Source organism: Chionomys nivalis, chromosome 20, assembly GCF_950005125.1.
Source record: "Chionomys nivalis chromosome 20, mChiNiv1.1, whole genome shotgun sequence".
Taxonomy (NCBI): Eukaryota; Metazoa; Chordata; class Mammalia; order Rodentia; family Cricetidae; genus Chionomys; species Chionomys nivalis.
The window spans coordinates 12,329,744-12,346,410 of NC_080105.1; the positions used below are offsets into that span (position 1 = coordinate 12,329,744).

General features: G+C 43.0%; 1 protein-coding gene and 1 pseudogene across 1 annotated transcript in view; both read right to left on the minus strand.

Moving 5' to 3' along the window:
* The window catches only part of Sh2d4a (SH2 domain containing 4A), a 67,803-nt gene that overhangs the window by 25,236 nt on the left and 25,900 nt on the right, over positions 1-16,667 (minus strand). Inside the window, exon 5 of the mRNA XM_057752482.1 lies at positions 209-320. Within this exon, the coding sequence (XP_057608465.1) occupies positions 209-320 (112 nt within the window). The remainder of the gene's footprint in view (positions 1-208; positions 321-16,667) is intronic.
* Positions 12,931-13,457, minus strand: LOC130862727 (myosin regulatory light chain RLC-A-like; annotated as a pseudogene).

A 16,667-nucleotide genomic window follows, 5' to 3' on the forward strand; every position in this document is an offset into this window, starting at 1 on the left:
AGAAACATGAGTTCATGATATGGAGATGCCTAGAAAGCCATTCTGCTACTCGGGCATCTGAGTAATTGTCACCTTGTGATAACCTGAGTGATGACTCAGTGGAAAGACACTATTCAAGGATGCACTTTCCGTCCCTCCCGGATGAGTCATCTAAGTGGAAGGCCCAGCTGCGAGTCTGGATGCTGCTTCTGAGACCCGTGGTACTCACAAGATGCCTGCCACTCGGAATCCTCTTTCCAGCTCTTGTATATCTGCTTGGTTTTTTCATCCTCTGTTTGCTTTATTTCCTCGTCTTCTGTTTTCTTTATGGGTTCTTTAGTCTGAAAATAAAAACAGAGGTGTGAAGTAGTGAAAGAATGTGGCAGTGTCTTCGGGAGGACAGAAGGCACCCACTCCGGCTCTGTCTGTCTCTGGCCCACTCGGGAGGTTCTTGGTGTCAGCAATGCCTGAAGCAAGAGCTTCCGTTACCTCAGTGTGGGACTCTAGACTCTGCTCCTGACCTTCTCATGGGCTGTTTCCCCAGAAGTGAGAAAGCAAACTACATAGAGTTACTGAACATCCATGTTTTAGGAGTGCCTAGCACAATGCACAGCACATAAGACCTTTCTAAGCAGTCCTTCCCCAGAAGGGAAACTTAGCTATTCCAAATACATGTTTCTGAAGTAAAAGAACCAGCGTAGACACTGACCTGATGTAGCTAACAGCCTCCCAAGAGCAATCTCAGCTGAGTGGGCCCTAAATGTTCTCCAACCGTGTATCCAAATAAAAGAATGTGATGTGTAATTTGGGGTACTCAAAAAGGGAATGAGATGTTTTTTCTTTTCTTAAACACACACACACACACACACACACACACACACACACACACACACAAAATCACCTTTGAAAAGGGAAATACAAAGATCGGAGAGGTGGCTCAGAGAGCATTGCCTGCTCTTTCAAGGATCCTGAGTCCAATTCCTAGCAACCGCACAGTGGCTCACAACCATCTGTAATGAGATTAGGTGCCCTCTTCTGGCCTGCAGGCATATGACACGTGCAGACAGAACAGTTTATTTAATAAATAAATCTAAAAAGAAAGAAAGAAAGAAAGAAAGAAAGAAAGAAAGAAAGAAAGAAAGAAAGAAAGAACCACAGAGAAACCCTGTCTCGAAAAACAAAAACAAAAAAAACAAAAAAAAGAAAGAAAGAAAGAAAGAAGGAAGGAAGGAAGGAAGGAAGGAAGGAAGGAAGGAAGGAAGGAAGGAAGGAAGGAAATACACTACAGAGTGAGTTCAAGTTCTGCACAATTGCATGTCTTAAAATTAAAAGAGGGTCACGGACACAGCTCAGGCCTAGACCAGCTGCGTGAAAGCTCTATTCCTGGATTTGCCTAGCATGTGCCACAGAATGAGCAGGAGAAGAGGAGGAGGACCACAGACATGACAATGATGACTCTCCAGCTACAAGGGTGGATTCAAGTGCTTGTGGACCTGCGTTTTAATCCCCAGTGTCCATGTAGTGGCTGGGCCTGGTGGCAGGTGCCTGGAACCCTAGTGCTGGCAGGGTAGAGACAGGCAGAGGCTGGCGGCAAACAGCATATCTTAGGTTCAGTGCGAGACCAAGTCTCAAACAGTGTGTAAAGCCATAGAGGAAGACTCTAGTGCTTTCCTTGGATCTCTACATGCTCGTATATTGGCAAGTACACCTCTCCCAGATAGATATAGCGCACACACCACCCTATCCCCAAATGTCCATGAAAGCATTTTACCACGATTAGCATGGAAATCCTGATGGGAGCCTGGGATTTGATCATGGTAGGGACCGTAAACCACCGTCCAGACAGTCACACTCTCAGACTGTAGGGACCGTAAAGCACCGTCCAGACAGTCACACTCTCAGACTGTAGGGACCGTAAAGCACCGTCCAGACAGTCACACTCTCAGACTGTAGGGACCGTAAAGCACCGTCCAGACAGTCACACTCTCAGACTGTAGGGACCGTAAACCACCGTCCAGACAGTCACACTCTCAGACTGTAGGGACCGTAAACCACCGTCCAGACAGTCACACTCTCAAACTCTGTTTAACTAACTTTAAGCACATCTTCTACCTTTACTTTTCTCTTACACTATTTTCCTACCTGGAGCCAAGCGCCTATTGCTTGTGGCACAGTGTTTTATAAAATCCAAAGAACAGCTTTCGGTTTCTGAAATGACTACTAAAATTTACCTTCTTTTACTGAAGCCGTTTATGAGCCTGAAGTACATAAAGGTACTGCTTGTGATTTTCAAACTTGAACAGAAAGAAAAACAAAAACTCTTGAAAGAGGAACTCTATTCTTTCGGCACAACTTTTCCCAAGGAGATGAGAGCAAGCTAGGAAAGCCACATTCTCCCCAAGTCCGGACTGAGGAAACAGTGAGGGTGCTGGGACACTCACAGGAGCACAGACAATGGAAAGGCAAACGCATCACCAAGCCCACCCCATGCAGTGACCACTCATGGAAGTTCTACCCCTGGAACCGTTGGCCCAGCTTGCACGCAGAGCCACTGAAAAGTTCCTCCACCCCGCCGGTTATTTCCTGCTTATCTGCCGGTAGCACGAACCTCACTGCTTCCGACTGCTGCCTCAGACTGCAACCATCTCTACCACACTTCAGACTGCAGAGAACTCCTGTCTCCTCCAGCTTTATATTCCTCTTACCCAGCCATTACATTCCGGTCTCCACCTCCCTAGTGCTGCGATACCAAGAGCTGGGATCACCTTTGTGTGAGCTCTGTTTCTCCTTTAGACTGGATCCATTTCATGTAGCCCAGGGTTGCCTTGAACTAACAGAGATCCCTCTGCCTCTGTCCCCCGAGTCATGGGATTAAAGCTGTGTGCCACCACTGCCTGGCCTCTAGTGGCTTAGTTCTGCATTCTGATCTTCAGGCACGTTTTACTTGGTAAAACTGAAACAAAAAACCACTGCATCTAACTTTGGGTGCGGGAGCAGTACTTGAGCTTCTCTGAACTTCTCCATCCTGCATCCTCCCTTTCTCCTCCCTCCTCGATGGAATGTCTTAGCAGAGGAGCCAGCTGCGCAATGCATGCATATGCATCTATTGAATCTCTCTTTTGTTCCTGTCTCTGTGCCTCTCCCTGCATTTCTATGTGGGTGGTTCATCTGCATAGGAGTGAGAGCACATCTACAGGCTATTTTTTAATATCAAGTGTGTTCTTTTTTTATTATTATTATTTTTTATTAATTAATTTATTTAATTATTAAAGATTTCTGCCTCTTCCCCGCCACCACCTCCCATTCCCTCCCCCTCCCCCAATCAAGTCTTCCTTCCTCCTCAGCCCAAAGAGCAAGCAGGTTTCTCTGCCCTGTGGGAGGTCCAAGGACCACCCACCTCCATCCAGGTCTATTAAGGTGAGCATCCAAACTACCTGGGCTCCCACAAAGCCATTACGTGCAATAGGATCAAGGACCCATTGCCATTGTTCTTCAGTTCTCAGTAGTCCTCATTGTCCATTATGTTCAGCGAGACCTGTTTTGTCCCATGCTTTTTCAGTCCCCGGCCAGCTGGCCTTGGTGAGTTCCTGATAGAACATCCCCATTGCCTCAGTGTGTGGGTGCACCCCTCGCAGTCCTGAGTTCCTTGCTCGTGCTCACTCTCCTTCTGTTCCTCCTTTGGATCGTGAGACTTCAGTCCAGTGCTCCAATGTTGGTCTCTGTCTCTGTCTTCTTTCATCGCCTGATGAAGGTTAATATTCAGGGGGATGCTTATATGTTTTTCTTTGGGTTCACCTTCTTATTTAGCTTCTCTAGAATCACGAATTATAATCTCAATGTCCTTTATTTATGGCTAGAAACCAAACCCAATAGATAGCATCGGTAAGAGGAGATGGGCAGACACCAAGGCAAGAATCCACCCAACAATCTGAAAAACAACATGAAAACACCAGAACCCAATGATCTTACAACACAAGGACTTGAACACCCTAACACAGGAGAAGAGGAAAAAACTGACTTTTTGAAAGCAATAGAGTCCCTTAAACAACATGTAAAAAACGCCCTCATAGAAATGGATGAGAAGTATAACAAAAAGTTTGAAGAAATGAGTAAATACGTAAATGATACCCTGGGAAGCCAAGAAAAAACGATCAAACAGGTAATGGAAACAGTCCAAGAATTGAAAACTGAAATGGAAGCAAGGAAGAAAACACAAACTGAGGACCAGCTGGATATGGCAAATATAGGTCAACGAGCAGAGACTACAGAAACAAGCATAATCAATAGAATACAAGAGATAGAAGAAAGAATCTCAGATTCTGAAGACAACATAGAGAAAATAAACGGACTGATCAAAGAAAACACCAAAACCAACGAATTCTCATCACAAAACATTCAGGAAATATGGGACACAATAAAAAGACCAAACCTAAGAATAATAGGGATAGAAGAAGGAGAAGAGGCACAGCTCAAAGGTCCAGAAAACATTTTTAACAAAATTATGGAAGAAAACTTCCCCAACATAAAGAAAGATATTCCTTTGAATATTCAAGAAGCATACAGAACACCAAACAGACTGGATCAAAAAAAAACGTCCCCTCGCCATATAATAATCAAAACACAAAATATACAGATTAAAGAAAGAATATTAAGAGCTGCAAAGGAAAAAGGCCAAGTAACTTATAAAGGTAAACCGATCAGACTTACACCTGACTTCTCTATGGAAACCATGAAAGCCAGAAGGTCCTGGATAGAGGTACTACAGAAACTAAGAGACCATGGATGCAAACCCAAACTACTATACCCAGCCAAGCTATCGTTCACTATCAATGGAGAAAACAAGACATTCCAGGATAAGAACAAATTTAAACAATACGTTGCCACAAATCCAGCCCTACAGAAAGTAATAGAAGGAAAATCACAACCCAAGGAATCCAACATTGCCAACACTGCCTACAATAACCCAGGCATCTAGCGACCCTTCAACAGCACAACTCAAAGAAGGGAGACACACAAACTCTTCTACCAAAAACAAGTGTGTTCTTTAATCATTTCCCCCATCTAGTTTTTGAGATTAGTTCTTCCACTGAGCGTGGCGCTCCTTGATTGTCTAGATCTGACTGGCCAGCAAGCCCCAGCTATCGACCAGTCTCTGCCTGCCTAGTTCTGAGATTATAGGCATGCATGACTGTACTCACGTTTTTACCCAGGGATCAGTATTCAGGTACTCATAATTGCATAGCAAGCAGTTTAACAACTGAGCTACCTCCCAAGGCCCTGTATTTATTTTTAAATAACCTCAAAACACAATAACGACACCAAATTAGGAGGTTCATGCACTCTGATGCTCAGTAGGAATAAGAAGCTGGACAATGTATTTTACTTTTATGTATGTGTATGCATGTGCACATGTGTGTGCAGGTGCCCTTGTTGGACTGAAGAGGGTAAAGTCCTTGGAGTCAGCGGAGGTTGTGAGCTGCATGATGTCGGTGGTTGGTGGGAATCAAACGCAGGTCCTCCTTAAGAGCATAGGGTTCACTCCAGCCAACCCCCAGTGCCCCTGCCCACGTCATTGTTTACCAAGACTTTTCAAAAGTTAATCCACTGAAAAAAAATATTAAGAAAATAACACAGAGAGTACTGACTTGATGGGAGATAATCAGATGTCTGAGATGTTATTTTTAGTAAATTCAATCCTTTCTTCTCTACAGTGTAATTATATGGCACAGTGGGTGAGAAGATAAAATGAATCAGTCTCACAAGTTAATAGCAGGTGGGATCTGGCCCTGGCCTTTCTGTTTATTCAAAGAAGCCAGAAAAGTAAAGAACTCTTTCTAAGCTAATGACTCAGAGGCCAAGCCTTCGGTCATCACTTTCGTTCTATGGAATCTGGGGCGGGGGGTGGGGGGTGACCTTCTCATTCATTTTCCCCAACTGGTGATGTGGGATTTCCCTCTCTATGCTGTGAATACCATTGGTTAATAAAGAAACTGCTTTGAGTCTATAGCAGGGCAGAACAGAGCTAGGTGGGGAAAACTAAACTGAATGCTGGGAGAAAGAAGGCAGAGTAAGGGAGAAGCCATAGAGCCCCTTCAGCGACAGATGCCAGATGGCACTTTATGCGGTAAGCCACAGCCATGTGGCAATAGACAGATTAATAGAAATAATTTAAATTAAGATGTAAGAGTTAGCCAATAAGAAGCTAGAGCTAAAAGGCCAAGCAGTGATTTAAATGATACAGTTTCTGAGAGATTATTTCTGGGCAGCCAGGAATGAACAAGCGGCCTCCTACTCCAAACTACCTGTCATCATGCTTTGACCACATCAGGCATGCCTTCTCCTCCATGTCTTTGTGCCCGGAATTCCCTCTGCCTGGACCACACTTCCCTCTCATCCACTCACACTGCCTCTCCAGAGCTCTATGCCAGCATATTGTTTAGGACCTCATTGCCAACATAGAGAATCTCCAGATGCTGAGGCTTCTCATGTAAGGAAGCACAATGCTTGTAGTTAGCCTAAATACTTCCTGAGCTTACATCAAATCACCTATCATAATGCAAGGTAAACAATATGCATTGAACATGGCCAAAACAAATGCAGTGTTTTCTAGTACTTGTGATGCGTGGTTGATTGAATCCATAGATGTAGGATAGAGACTGCCTTCCACTGTCAACACACACGAGGACCAACATTCCAAAAATACAACATTATTTCTTTTAAAGGCTTTACTCATTCATTCGTGTGTGTGTGTGTGTATGTGTGTGTGTGTGAAAGAGAGAGAGTCCCAGCTTCTAATGTGAATGCTGGGATCCAAACTCCAGTCCTTGTGTTTGCACAGCAAGCAAGAACTCTTTAATTGTTGATCCATTCTTCCAGTCCTGAATTTAACATCAGTTCTTGATGTTCCAGAGCTGTCCCAATGGATGGGTGTCACTAAAGAAGAGTTAAGGAAAGGAGTAGGTCACTTGGCCCACAGGAACGTCTAGGCAGCCTCTTCAAAAGCCCATTCTTGGATGTGGATCTATTAGAAAACTCTTTAAACCCTCCAGGAACCCACAAGGATGACCCCAACTAAGGCTCCGAGCAATGGTGGAGAGGGTGCCTGACTGTAAGTAGGCTAGTGACTTCCTTAATTGCCATCAGAGATACTCTGTCCCTTAACTGATGGAAACAGAGGCAGCACTGTGTTGAGCTCCTTCTCTTACAAAAAAAAAGGGGGGGTGATTTTACCAACCAGGGGAGTTATGATGGGGGAACCCACAGAGACAGCTGACCTGAGCTCACGGGTGCTCATGGATGCTGTAACAACAGTCAGGGACCAACATAGGCCCTCTGCATGTGTTGGCAATCATGTAGTTTGGTCTCTTAGTAAGGCTTTTGACGGTGAAAGCAGGACCTCTCCCTGGCACTTAGCTGACTTTTGGTAACCTGTTTCCCATTACCTGGTCCTGCCTCAATGGAAGGGAGGAGCTTGGTGCTGCCACGACTTGATAAGCCATGCTTTGTGCAAGCCCATGTGGAAGAGGAGTGGATGGGAAAGGGAAGGGGACAGGAGAGGAAAGATGGGAGGAGAAACTGGTTGGTATGTAAAATAATGAAAAAAAAGTTATTTAAATTAAAAAAAATTAAAAAAGAAACACAAACTTCTCTTCTTGGGCTTGTGTTTTACCATGAATTTTCAGACTTACTATGCATCAAATCCTTCCACAATCTATTCCTAATTTATTGTGAACAGCCTGTGATCTGATAGCAATCTAATATTGTGGCAAAAATAGGATGTTGGGGGTTATTTGATCACACTGTAAACCCTAAGTTTGGGTTTGCATTAATTAAATAAATTAACCTTGGTTTAGGAAGCCGAGTTAGCAACAAGTTGACAGAAAATAACCACAGAGAGTCAGAGGTGCCTTTAAGATGATAGACAGATGCACAGGAAGAAGTGGGAGGGACTTGTGTGGTGTGTGTCTTTTTGTTTTGGCAGAGCAGAAGCGCACTGGTTTTTGGAAAGCAGCCAGCTAAAAGAGGTCAGCTAGTTGCCAGTCAAGCTCTCTGAGCTAGCAGGTTTTCACCCCAGCCTTTGACTCCCGAGTCTTATTGATAAACAGAATGATAGAGATTTAATTAAAACCTATATTTGGCAGCAGCAACATAGCTGGGGCCTTCAGAAACAGAATTCCCATCAGGCCAGAACCTGAGTGGCCTGGCGGCTGCCAAAGAAACAGACCAGTAACTGCAAAACCACAATTGCATGCTGAACCAGCAGTAGATCAAAGCACAGCCTCTGTGCCAATAAAGAAACAACGGTAGGGCTTGTTCTTTAAGGACAAGGTCTTGTCTGGATGGATGGAAAAGCAATCTCAGGCCCAAAGAAGCTCTCAGCTCAATGGACGCTGGCAGCAGAACCTTCTGTTCATCCCCAACACTGAGGCTCACAGAGACAAGACGCCCACGAGCCACTTGAGCAGGAATCACAATTGACGCCAAGCTTGGGAGGCCATTTGTCACTCTAGAAACAGTCTTCCCTGGGTGTTCGCAGCCACTGGGGATGCCGCCTCTGCTTTGGCTCTGCAGTGAGAGGTTCAGCAGACACATCTTGGCATCTGCTCGTTGCATGACATCCAAGATACTCCCAACTCAAGATAAATGGGGAAAGACGAATGGCTGTGCCTGTGGCTCTCAAGGCAGAGCTCACATTCTGCTGCCTAATTTCATGTCTGCGTGATCCTAATGAACTAATTTGTGGAACATTAGTGGAGATGGCTATGCATCTAGCCCCCTGACGACAGAATGCAAATCCGTTTTACCTGGTGGAATCCGTATGCCTGCATATGATTGATGGAGTCTGCCAACTTTTGCTGAATGCATCTTGGGAAAAATGTATTGTGGCTAAAAATTAAAAACACACTCTTTATTTTTTTAAAATAGTGTTTAGAAGTGTGAAGTAATTCTAGAAGCTGATCTATCCATGTTCCCACAGATCTGGAGCCAGCAAGTCTCTCTTCCCACTGGCACCAAGTTCCTGAGCCAAGCTGCCTCTGGCACATAAAAGCACTGTTTCCACTCAGTAGAGCACACAGATGAACAAATGACCCAAAGCTGATGGTTTGGTATGTCTCATTCCCCTGATGCCCTGCAACTTGGATGTCTTCTACATGTCAACAGGTAGGGCTCAGTCCTATTGAGAACAAACAACCATCCTGGAATGTTAAAAAAAAAAAAAAAAAAAAAAAAGGAAAAGTAACCGTGAGTGTGTGTGTGTGTGTGTGTGTGTGTGTGTGTGAGAGAGAGAGAGAGAGAGAGAGAGAGAGAGTTAGTTACATCTTGGGTCTATTTTTTTTTAAGGTTTCACTGTCTTAGTAGATAAAATGGACCATTATATACTGATAGCACATTTCAAGTTTTCTACAGAGATTTCATTTTGCTTGTGGTGGGTGTTGAATTTTACTAACTTTACAATGGCTTGCTAGCCACTTGAATGTCAATAGTGGTACAGTCTTGTATAAGTGATTTAGTACTGTTTTGACTTTGGACAATAATTTTGATGACAGAACTCATTTTCTTTTTTTTTAAATATTTATTTATTTATTATGTATACAATATTCTGTCTGTGTGTGTATGCTTGAAGGTCAGAAGAGGGCACCAGACCCCATTACAGATGGTTGTGAGCCATCATGTGGTTGCTGGGAATTGAACTCAGGACCTTTGGAAGAGCAGACAATGCTCTTAACCATTGAGCCATCTCTCCAGCCCTGACAGAACTCATTTTCAGGTGAAGAAACTATCTCTGGGTTGTGCAGGAACACACATTGCCTTATGTTAAAGTCTGCTTTCTGTGTTGCTGACATTGTAGCCACAGGCAAACCAGATGCAGACCAAAAGATCACTTATGCTTATGCCTTGAAAACAGATGAATCAGACAGGCTTTCCAATCCCCCCTTAGCCCATTTCCCCTATTTTAGTATTCTCAGGGAACATTCAGCTGCTCAGCATTGAAATAGAGTCCCGAGACCAGTTCCCTCATCACAAACAAGTAAGTTAGGATCGTCTCTTCAACTGGCTCAGATGACTCGGAAAATGTTTGAATTCTTTCTGTCCTCATAGATGTGAACTTTGGGACAGGTTCCCTTTCCTTGTTGATTTAAGATCAAGGGAGCATTGCGTTCCAAACAGGGTCAGTTTCTTGTGTTGAAAGCTTGGAGGCAGATAGGCATCCCACCTTGATCCCTCCTCAGAAATACAGATGATGCTCCCAATGTGCTTAGCTGTAGTCTTAAAATCAGGACTTGACTCATTTATACTCTGAGTTTTGGAAATTCTCTAAAGCGACATGTCATCATGGCCTGACCCTTAAGTTGACTCACACATTCATCAAACAGGTATCTTTGAACCAACATTTCATCAGAGACACCATCATTACTCCCAGCTATTGAACTCCCAGACCCTTCAGTGTTTCCTGAACTAGCAGTCAGCTACCAGACATCTGACAGTGATCCACTTATTCCTCAGTGTGTGCATTGCACCAGATTTCATTACCTGTGTGGGTAACACTTTCAACCCCATGTGTGGAACCTTGGCCCTCTAAAGCCCCTTATCCAATGCACACACAGCATTGCCTTTCCAGCGCTCACTTTTACAAGTTTACCTTAAACTTTTCCTGTTTCTTCTTTCACTAGCATTTTCAACCTGCTCATTGATTTTGAATTTATCAGAAACAGCAGGGTTGTTAATATTCTTGAAATAACTGAGAGCTAAGCTTACACAATGTGCCAAACGGTGTCAGCCGCGGAAAGTATGCCAGAGACCAAAGAGAGCCCTATGGTCATGAATACCACCTAACGATGTGCTCAGAGTGCTGTAGGTATTTTTGACTTTGAAATTTTAGGTTTGGTTTTCAGAAGCAAGGTGCACACATTGGATCTCAAGTAGACTTACTTTAGTATGGAACTGAATGTTAATAACCACTCCAGAGCTGAATAACTCTACTCAAATACTTTTATATATTGAAGCCATGCTGTCAAGCTTTTCATACATACTAACAACCATGTTTATAAAAATTCTGCTTTTCAAGGTGACCCAAGGTTTGACATGTCTCAAAGTGTCGAAGTAAAATGAAGTACTTCAGACTTGCATAAAGCATGTCCACTCAGACACACCAATACAGATTTTACCAGCCCAGAAAATGCACTGTGTATAATGCACTAGGCTGAAAACGGTGCATCCAAGAGACTTCTTTATTAAGAACCATGCAGCTTCACAGCTCAAACATAATGGCTTATGATGCCCACATAAGAGGGAGACAATCTCAGAAATGTGCCTGCCTCTTAAGCACTCAGAGGGAACATGAGCTGCTTGGAGATGGTACTGGCCCTCTCTGAAGAGGATCAGTATTCTCTTCACTTATTCCTACGTAAGAGAAATTGAGGGAAAGTGCCCTGTGCCAGGACAATGTGGGTTTATAAAGCACTTCCGGTTCAACGCATTGTTTGTCCTTCATGTCAAGTGTCACCGACGTGGTTAGGGAACCTGTTAACAGGTAGGAGAGCAGAGACTCATGACCATGTCCTTTCTGTAGCTAAAACTTGCTCCACTCATTCTCCCAGAGGGAGCAAGAGTCTTCTCCCAGACACATCAGCCTCCTTAGCCACCTTCCACCGGTTATCCTAAAGAAATGTAACAGATTTTGAAAAATTTATGGCCGGAGTTAAAGCAATCACATCAACTTCTTGTTTGTCTCTGAAAAAAAAATCCTTCAATGGTAGCTACACAAAAATTTCCCAGATAAAGAGGGAAATAGAAAGAGAAGAAGAACAGAAGCAACAGAGCCTCTTGGAGGCCAAGTCCGAATGAAGGTCTCAATTAAGTCCGGGAGTGTAGCTCATTGCGTTGGACTGATGACAGTATATTTTGAATGCTATTAGACTGGGAAGATAGCAATTTCATCTACACAAGCAACTAGGTTATAGATTGATGCTGCTGATGCCATAGTTATTATAAGGCTGCAAACTGCAGTCCCTCAGGAGAATAGATGTCATACAAGAAGGATTATCCTAATTATATTCACTTGTAAAGTTGATTTGCAAAACCATTCATTTAACATTCACTTTATTTAAAAATAGAGTTATACAATCAGACAAATGCCAGGTCCTCTTCATTTCAACTAAATCAGAAGACTCCAATAAATGAAATGCTTTTCTAGAATTTATATTTTGGGAATGAAGATAAAAGTAATGAGTTAATATAAAACTGAAATCTTAATTTTTTAAATCAAATGACTGCACTTTTACCTACCCTATTTCTTATCCTTCTTAATCCTGATACTCTGTAATAGAAGAATATTTAGAATAATAATTTCTATAAGGGTAAATACCATGCCAGCTTGGACCAGCACTTCCCTAGTCTTCTACAGAAAATAGAACATTAACCCACACTTAATAGGGCCTCATAAATATTGGATGAATGAACAAATACACAATGAATTCACATAATGCTTCTTCAATCACTAAAAGATATGAAATGCAGCTTTGTTATTAATCAAAACAGTGACGTCACAGGCTGAAGACGTTAGCTGTCTCTCATCTTGCTAGCCAGATACCATTTTTTCGTTTGTTTGTTTGTTTTTTAGCAAGAAAGTTTAATTATCATTCAGAAAAAATTGAGTGGATAACTGTCTCTGAAAAAGTATATTGACTCTGTGTGGGCTGCAGTTATTACACAGGAGGGTCAAGACTGCCTGTAAGTCCTGTTACCTTACTTTCTGGTTGGACAACGACAACAAGTCCCATTTCCATTCTGATTATAAAGATACATGTGGCCCAAAGAGGCTGAGATTATATAAATACAAAACAAGACAGCAAAAAGCAGTAAGCTAGGGCATGCACCGGGTTCTAGGAGATAAACCTCAGAAATACCCCAAGTGGCAACAGGGAACATGTAGCTGGAATTTGGAGTTCTTCAGTCATCTCTGTCTTTTGCTCTGTGCTTGAGGATGCATATGAACTCGATGTAGTTGAAATTGCCCTTCTTGTCAATAAGGGCCTCCCTGTAGAGCCCATCTACTTCCTCGCCTGTGAAGCAATCGCCCATGGTTGTCAGCAGCTCCCTCAGGTAATCCTCCTGGATGGTGCCTATTGCTTCCTCATTAAAGCAAGTGAAGGCGTTTTTGAGACATCTTCAGGATCTGTGCCATTCAACTTCTCTCCAAACATGGTGAGGAACATGGTGAAATTGATGGGGCCTGGGGCCTCATTCATCATGGCATCTAGATATTCATCAGTTGGATTTTTACCCATTGAAGTGAGCATGTCATGCAAGTCCTCCTTGTCGATGAAGCCATCCCGGTTCTGGTCGATCATGTTGAGGGCCTCTTTGAACTCTTGAATCTGGGACTGGTCAAACACGGCAAACACATTGGATGTTGTGCGCTGAGGGCGCTTCTTGGTGGTCTTGGTCTTTACCCTTTTGCTCGACATGGTGGTGGTTAAATCTCTGCTCAGCCACGAGAATTGAGGGTGTCTCGGCGATGCTCTGCCTCCCACTCTCACTGACTTAACAACTATCGCTAGCCAGATCTCTTCCCCATCACTTTAATACATGCCTTTAATATTTAGCTTTGGAACACTTGGATTTAGCCTTTTGCTTATAAAATACCAGGAGAGAGAGAGGGAAAGAGAGACAGACAGACAGACAGAGAGAGAGAGAGAGAGAGAGAGAGAGAGAGAGAGAGAGAGAGAGAGAGAGAGATTTCCCAAGGCTAGTAGACTAACAAGGTGAAAAGTGGGATACCAATTTTATTGCTGAAAATACCTACGTGCTCCTTAAAAAGAGATCTTGCCAGAACACTCTTCAAGAAAGTGGGAACCAAGGACTATTTTCCCCATTTGTCTTGTTCTTCTAGCAAATCATTTTAGTCTACAGAACACTCTAACTGAACCGTGCAACAGACGCTAACACAGTGGTTCTCGTTTTTCCTGATGCTGTGGCCCTTTAATTCAGTTCTTCATGTTATGGTGACCACTGATCATAAAAATATTTTTGTTGCTATTCCATAACTGCAATTTTGCTACCTTTATGAAACATTATGTAAATATCTGTGCTTTCCAATGGTCTTAGGAAGCCTCTTTGAAAGGGTTATTCAGTCCTGGGGGGGGGGCACTACCCACAGGCTTTCAAGCTAACTACTCTAACATGACATTTGATGTAAGAACACACCTTTAAATTAAATATCATGTTTTGTTTCTAGTTTAATCTGTACATTAGAGTACAGAATGGCTACGTTAGGAGAACTTCAGTCACTGCTCCCACACCTTCCGTCCTACAGACTTACACAGCAACATGGACACAGCAGAAAATACAATCCACTAGGCAGGGTTGGAAAGGCAAAGCATTTCAGACGTGAAGATTTAAAGGCTGTTTGCTGGAGGGGGCTGCTTGTTTGTCCTGGCTGCCCAGAACCGAAATAATCATACAGAAACTCTAGCCCATTGGCTCTAGCTTCTTATTGGCTAACTCGTACATATTATTTTCACCCATTTTTATTAATCTGTGTATCACCACGTGGCTGTGGTTTACAGCCTAAAGTTCTGGCGTCCATCTCTGGCTGTACTAAATAGCTTCTCTCTGACTCCGCCTCCTTTTTCCCAGCATTCAGTTTAGTCTTCCCCACCTAGCTCTGTTCTACCCTATCAAGCTAAGCCAGTTTCTTTATTCATTAACCAATAAAAGCAGCACATAGACAGAAAGATCTCCCACACCAGCTGCTCTTTCATTCACATCTATGAAGCAGTTTTAAAAGAAAGATAAAGAAGTTGTCTAAGTCAAGATATAAAACAATGAACTGTGGCTGAGGGGATAACCAGGCTTTAAAACATAACTTATTCAAGAAGTCTTGATCAGTGGGGTGGAGGAAAGTACAATTAAGAGTAGACCATGGCTATTCATATCACGCATGATACTTTGTAAAACACTTTCCTGTACAGTTATATCTTATTTACACACTAGTTCAGCGACACACAGCTACTGTAGACCCCATCTTAGAGATCAGGAAACCCAGCCCCAGAGAGTTAATGACCGACTCCAAGTGTTCAACTTGACCTTTGGTCTATTGGCTCAAAATTCCTTCTTTCTTCATCCCAATTCTACCAGTGAGTTGGGTGGTGAATCACTGCAAATGACACCTACAACATATATTGTCACCAAGAGCTGAGTACAAAGCAAAGCTGTGGAAAGCCATGTTACAACTTCACACAATACTCAAGACTGTATTCTTCCACTGTGCTGGAGGTGCACCTTTACTCTTTCTTAATTTAGTTTACATTAGTATCTTATGCCAGAAACTTTTTGTTTATTTTTTCCTCCTTTTAAAAAGAACAGCTTAAATGGTTTATAAAGTGCTAGTATTTAGTGTGTCATATACATAATATATTCTGTAAACTATCCTAAATTCTGTTAGCTACATCGAAAGTACTTGGGTAACTGCATTAGACTCCAATTATAGCTCATCTCTTGGTTCTTGAATTAGAAAGATAAGCACATTAAGCACATTTGTTCTTTTTCTGTCTTTATGTGACACACCCACTATTTTATCTTACACAAACAGCAATACTGAAATGCATCCCAGCCCTTAGCCTTTCACTTCTAAAGCATGCTTTCGTAAAAGCAAACAGTCAAACTCCAGTCTGGATAGTTGCTGCTTTCGGGATAGACAGCATGCTTACCTTTAGTTTGCAAGGGCCGTACAGAAGAAGGAAGGGCTAGGTGGGAGGTTTTCGGTATGTTTTTACAGGCATAACGTGTCCTGGTGGGTAGCTCTCAGACCGTGTGGAGGTAAAGTGCGTAGTGTGGCTTGTGGAGACTCATGCTGCTGAGAGACAAGAGCTCTTAACTCTAACTCCTTTTGGATAAAGAAAATAAGACACAGAAGGCTTTGTAATCTGCGGTCGGAGAGGTCTTCTTTTTTTTCTTTACTTTGTTGTACTTCTTTGAACCCAGATGTTTTGGGGGGCCAGGGGATACTCACCGGATTTATTTGGTTACTTGCTTGAGTGTGGGTGGGAGATGAACTAGAGCAGGAGCAACCAAGGAAGAAAATGACACCCATTTCCCCCAGCCACCAGTAATTGTCTACAGTCCTTCAGGGATGGGTGGAGCCTCACGGGCCCTTACCCCTTCCACGACGGAATGTTGAGGGGACTACTCCTGTGTAGCTCTTAGACATATAACCCCAGTTTTGGAATTCCCTGTTTCGCTATATCACTGGCTGGCTCTCAAGGTCATTTCTGCAGAGCTAGTGGGACAATTCTCTAGAGATAAAATTCTAAGAGTGAGCAAATATAGTCATATCCAAGGTTCCTTTTAGGGACAAAGACAGTTTTCTGATATTAATAAGTTCCCAAACTACACATTGCAGAGAAACACAAAGGTCTTATCTTAAAAATTAATGTAGTCTGTCATTCTCCTGTTCTGTTCCTGTTCCAAATTCTTACAGGAAACAGGAGAAACATGGAGACTATTCAGATAGCTATCCCTATTGAGTGTCCTTAAGAAGCTCGACACAGTCGCAGAGTCCAGTATTTTCCACCCAACTCCCTGGGTTGGGGATTGACACAGTACCTCATTTCTCATCCACTCCGTTTTCTACTAACCCCTCAGCACACTTGTATTGCCTAGAAACGGCATCTGGTCCCCAACTG